Source organism: Colletotrichum spaethianum (genome assembly GCF_022836535.1).
Source record: "Colletotrichum spaethianum MAFF 239500 DNA, contig01, whole genome shotgun sequence".
NCBI lineage: Eukaryota > Fungi > Ascomycota > Sordariomycetes > Glomerellales > Glomerellaceae > Colletotrichum > Colletotrichum spaethianum.
In genome coordinates, this window is record NW_026054771.1 from 1,404,464 (window position 1) to 1,410,079 (window position 5,616).

The 5,616-nt window shown below is 47.8% G+C and overlaps 2 protein-coding genes across 2 annotated transcripts; one reads left to right on the forward strand and one right to left on the reverse strand.

Annotated features, from left to right (window-relative positions):
- Nucleotides 1-707: 707 nt before the first annotated feature.
- Nucleotides 708-2,445, forward strand: ColSpa_00367 (cytochrome P450 monooxygenase lolP1; the record flags this gene model as incomplete). Its single annotated transcript, XM_049266579.1, has 5 exons — nt 708-1,483; nt 1,541-1,604; nt 1,660-1,890; nt 1,952-2,272; nt 2,326-2,445. The coding sequence occupies 5 exons, from the start codon at nt 708-710 to the stop codon at nt 2,443-2,445; spliced, it is 1,512 nt and encodes a 503-aa protein (XP_049122536.1).
- Nucleotides 2,446-4,015: 1,570 nt separating this feature from the next.
- Nucleotides 4,016-4,793, reverse strand: ColSpa_00368 (satratoxin biosynthesis SC1 cluster protein 4; the record flags this gene model as incomplete). The annotated part of the gene is made up of 2 exons (XM_049266580.1): nt 4,016-4,508; nt 4,576-4,793. The coding sequence occupies 2 exons, from the start codon at nt 4,791-4,793 to the stop codon at nt 4,016-4,018; spliced, it is 711 nt and encodes a 236-aa protein (XP_049122537.1).
- Between the last annotated feature and the right edge of the window lie 823 nt (nt 4,794-5,616).

A 5,616-nucleotide genomic window follows, 5' to 3' on the forward strand; every position in this document is an offset into this window, starting at 1 on the left:
AGTACAAGAAAAACAGAGCTAGGCTTGAACTTTGATGGCTAAGACTACACAGAGTTCTGGTAACGAGTTGTCTAGAACTCTTACGAATTCATGTCGGCGCTTGTTACATCATTGACAAGGTTTGGCATTGCGGAGCAGATAAAAGTGCAACGATATCTCCTTTGGACTGTCTTGATTGGGTTCAGATGTTTAAGCACCTGTGCTTGGGAACGTTTTCATCCAAAACCTTTAAGAAGCTGAACATGATGGTCGTCCACAGCCCCCTTTCTATAGAGCATCATTGCATCATGCGAGATTCAAAAGTCATAAGTTCCTTAACCCCTCAATTGATAGTATGCTCCAGTTCTCAGGAATATATGCAAGGCTTGCAGCAAACTGCTACATGAAAACTAGCGCCAAGCTGCATACGGGTGCCATTTATTGCTGACACCTCATGCACTGAACGAATGATGTCGACGATCTCCTACTGATTTACAAATTCCCACCTGACGATCGGCAACATAATAACCGCTATAGGAGACTGCGGTACGACGCAATGCTGACCTCTCTAGAGGTATTTATAACTCCAGCCTGCTTAGAGCAGATCACTGTCGATAGTGTTTGAACCCTCCGTGCCTATAAGTGTACAGGTTTTTCCATTAATCAAAGGCTGAAAACCAAGAAAAAATAGTCACATGATCAGGTGTTCCTGACAGCCTTTATTCATGATGAACATCACTTTCGCATCTTTCGAGACATCGCCCCTCCAATGGATCTTGATGGGCACATTCATCCTGGCAATCTGGTACGTCACTACCGCCATTCTGTCATGGTATCGCCTTTGTCATATTCCCGGTCCCACTCTGGGATCGTTCTCCTACCTCTGGCTCTTGCGCATCGCTGGCAGCGCCCGTCAGGAGGACATCTACCGAACCATCAACGACCGCTACAACAACCGCCTCGTCCGCGTCGGGCCGAATGAGCTACTGACCGATGACCCGGAAGTGTTGCGACGCATAAACGCTGTGCGCAGCGACTACGGTAAGGACCCGTGGTACTGGTCCAGTCGCTTCAACCCGTATCAAGAGACCATGATCACGACAATTGACAAGAATTTGCACGACAAGATGAAGGCCAAAACGGCGGCCGGGTACGCGGGGCGTGAGGTCGATTTGCTGGAGCCGAGCGTCAACGAGCAGGTTGTCAAAATGATCAAACTCCTGCGGAACAGCTATGCAGAACCGGGCCGGCTGGTTGACATGGGGTCACTGTCCTCGTACTTGACCATGGATGTCATTACTACGGCGGCATTTGGTAAGCCTTTTGGGCATCTAGAGGCAGATGCGGATGTTTTTGGCTTCATTGCACAAATGAGGGACAACTGGCCAGTTGTGGCCCTCACTTTGGATGCCCCGCTGATCCGCGCTGTTCGATTCTCGAAGTTGTTTTTAAGGTTGCTGGGCCCGAGGCCCACTGACAAGCATGGCATCGGGCAGATGATGGGGTGAGTTTATAGTTGTTGTGCTCTAGTCCGAGTGAATCCTAATATTGTGAAACCCAGTGTTGCCGAGAGACAAGTTGGTGAGAGGTTCAAGTCCACCTCGGAACCAAAAAGAGACATGCTGGTTAGTCTTATATCCGAATGCTCCCGCTAAACCACTTGCTTATGTATTTTAATAGGGATCTTGGATCAAGAACGGCATGACTAAGGAGGAATGCGAAGCTGAAGGCCTCTTTGCCCTGATCGCTGGCTCGGATACTACCGCCTCTGTGATTCGTATCACCATGCTACACCTCATGTGCAACCCCAGGGTGTACCACAAGTTCAAGGATGTTATTCGGGAAGCCATCAAGTCCGGCGTATCGACACCCATTACGGCGGAGCAGGGTGGCAAGATCCCATTCCTACGCGTGAGTATCCACTTGTGACCTGGATTAGTACCAAGGGTAATGCAAATGCTAACATCTGTAGGCTCTGATTTACGAAGGAATTCGAATCCGTGCGCCTGCAACAGGACTATATCCCAAAGCAGTTCCCCCGCAAGGGGACATCATCGACGGTAAGTTCATTCCTGGCGGCACCGCCATTGGCATGAACGCACCAGGGATGCTCAAGTCGCGGGCTATATTCGGCCCAGATGCGGATCTATTCCGACCCGAACGTTTCTTGGAGGAGGACAACACAACCAGAACCAGTCTAGAGCGTGAAGTAGAAATGGCATTCGGTTACGGTCGGTACATGTGTGCTGGAAAACCGGTGGCGTTCATGGAGCTTTACAAGGCTTTCTTCGAGGTGAGCTAGAAAGGTCATCCAGCTCACAGAATTTGATGCTAATGCCAGTCCAGTTGATGCGCAACTTCGATTTTGAGCTTGCAGATCCAGTCAGACCGTGGGACTCTTACAGTTACAACATCTTCGTCGAAGAAAATATGTGGGTGAAGGTAGTGGCGGGAGAAATCATGTAAGGCTATGTCATGGGATCGTCGATAGAAGCTAGGCACCAAAGGCAATAATGAAAAATGCACCAGACTTTATCTTTCCCAAAACGAGTTGACAGTATTGCCTAAGGTTCATATTGATAGTTCAAAAGTAGTGTGGTTGGGATGCAACTCCACCAAAATCAGAGGGAAATATTCTATTTTCTGATCATGATCACTTAGGACCAATATTTTCTTAAAGTCTGGTCAACGGTTGCGTGGAACTAAGGATTCATCAGCAAATACTTCTCCTTGATCAAACGCATATGTGGAATGCCAAACATAACAACATCAAGTTATTTACTCCATTCTGGTTGCGAATATAACAACATAATATGAGAATACCCAGTCTGGGAGGGTGGTTTTTGTAAGACACTATACTGGTGGTAAATATTTAGAGGTGGTCACCAAGCTGTCTCACGTGGGCACTTCAAACCTAGGGCAACCACACGTCAAACGTATATGTTGTTTCAACGTTAGTGAAATCTTGGAGGCTCACCTTAAACTCGAATTGATTTGGAGGAACCACCTATGACATAACATAACGATAGTCTGAAGGACTGGTTGGAATAATGGTCCTCCTGACACGCTATCCAGGCCATTCACCTCTCCACTATCTTCTGAAAGAAGCTGGTTCGAGTGGCGCAACAGGGACTTAAAAGGCGAGCATCGTATGGTCGCTCGCGATATAAGCGAGATTAACGTTAACCGCCTGCGGACTGCTGAAGCTATGAGTCGAAAGGAGAAGGATTCGTTGGGAATCACTTCGTACCTGCATCTGTGGTGGAAGATTCCATGGTCAACATAGAGCCGTCAGCTTGTTGAAAATGTGGCTTGGGTTTGTCCAACTTTCCAACATCACTGCGGTTCATACCGCTAGGATCAGCCCAAGGGATGCCTACCATACTGACTCTAGCGATCTTGAAGACCCCAAAGGTCAGCTACAACACTATGTTCTGCGCTACGAATCCCATGACGCCATTGCCATCGCATCCAAAGGTGTGAGTCTCATACTGGGTCCGGGCTCTACGGGCTGGGATAAGAGAAATTTTATGGGAGTGAGCTTTATAATGTTTTTCGAGATACGAATACCAGTTATGAATAGGTATTGTATTACCTCGCTTAATTTCTTTTACTTTTCTTGGCTTTGTTTGTTATCACCCACTTACGACAAGCTCCTCTCATTTCGCCAGTATGAACTGTCAAAGTATACAATGTTTTCGTTCATTCAAAGCCGGAATTCAAGTTACAGAGTAATTATTGGAAAGTTTTCAAGCGTGCGAGTTGCCTGTCCGTGTTACATGATGGCAAGGCCTTATGGTGTGTGGCGGCTCGACCCATCCTTAGAAGGCCCAGCAGGAAGTGTCCTGTACCAGAATCCGAAGAGATTGATCCGGACGGTATTGAAATACCAACCCACTATTACGGTAGCATGTTAGAAGTCTGTCAGAATATCACACGACTGGATAGCAAGGGATTTCTGTTCTATTCGAGCGTGCTATAGGATAAATGGGCGAACCTCTTGACGGATAGCATTCTCACTACATCCGTAACTACTCTAAGAGTTGTTTTCTTTACTGTAAGAGACCACGGAGACCTGTGTCTTGACGTTAATTTCCGGCTCATAATCTAAACTATCCTTTCTCTCCTCTCCACGGCTCGAGGTCGTGTCCCCACATGTCGTCTTATAGGTGAGTTCGACCTCGTCGTCCTCAAGCTTCGAGTGTCCTGCACCGCTGCGACCAAGTGCGAATCCGTTTACGCCATTGCGTGCGTGTTTGCCATTGTTCTGTTGACTTCGGAGCCCACCGGTCCCTGATGGGCCACCACTTCGTTCGCTAGGGTAGGGATAAGGGCTGTTTCGCGACGACTTGACACGGCCCATACATGTGCGGAATATCGGTGCGAATGTAGGCAGACAAGCGGAGATGATTGCGACGGAGGGCTCGAGACTAGACCAGGCAAAGGAAGGGCCCATCCACCACGTCACATCGACGTTCTTGAAGAGGCCGTTGAGATAGTAGATTCGTACTATACTTGCAACGCATACGCTGTGGTATAGGGATCAGGTCAGCCAATGTAGTTAAGATAAAAGGGAGCTGAAGGGAAACAACCCACAAGCTACCAAGCAGCATAATGCCGATAATCGAGGTTTTTGTTCTCTTGTTCATCTGCAACTCCCAGATACGGGGTACAGGTACGAAAAGAATGACAATATCATTGAACATGTTGACAATACCGAGAAGCAGGAAGAACAAGCTGACATTGATGCAGCTGCCCTTGGCACCCAGGTACTGGTTCCAGTAGAAGGAAACAGGCTGACAGGCGCAAGCCATAGTGATCCAGAGAATAAAAGGGTATACGCTAGTCAAGCAGGCAGCTGTCCAGAACATGATCGAATATAAACGGTTGGAGCCACCTTTGGAGTGAAATAGGCGACGATATAATAGAAGAATGCTGGCTTTGGTCGAGGTTACGGCTGTAGCGTACACGAACGGCTCCGCATAGACGATCTGTAGCAACGAGATTCATCAACCAATTGTACCAATATGATGTGTGAGGAGGGAAGGAAGCCCTGCTAAAGGATTCGGGAATTGGTACATACCTTCAAAAGTGTAACGAATCTATTAATGTTGGTCGCCCAAACATGTTCACCAGCACCGTGGCTTCCCGCTGAAAACCCGTTAGAGAGGAGCCAGAGATGGCGGAGTTTCACAAGGATCTAGACACAAAAAGGCCAAACCGGAAGGAGAAAGGGGGTAAGAATTTGTGAAGGCAGCATAACGTATCGTCTACCTACCAAAAATCGTCATGAATACAGTCGAGCCGGTCAAAAACTGAATTGGATGGTAAGCAAAGAATTCTCGATAGCTGTGTGTTCCTGACCTTCTTATATTCTTTCTTTTCTCGTGGACTAGAAACTTACAACACTGAGAAGGATAGCGTAGTCATCGTACCAGAGCTTTGCGCCCTTTGTAATGCGTACATAGAAACGAAGAGCTACTGAAGCGGCAGCCAGGCCAAGAAAGATACAAGAGGCAGCATTATACGACACAACAAGCTGTTCGTCGAGGTTCATTCCTATCGGGGCCTCTCCGAAGATGGCGACGATGTTTGGATCTGTTGCCATAACTGCTGTCGTGGGCCGTGCGAGCCGAT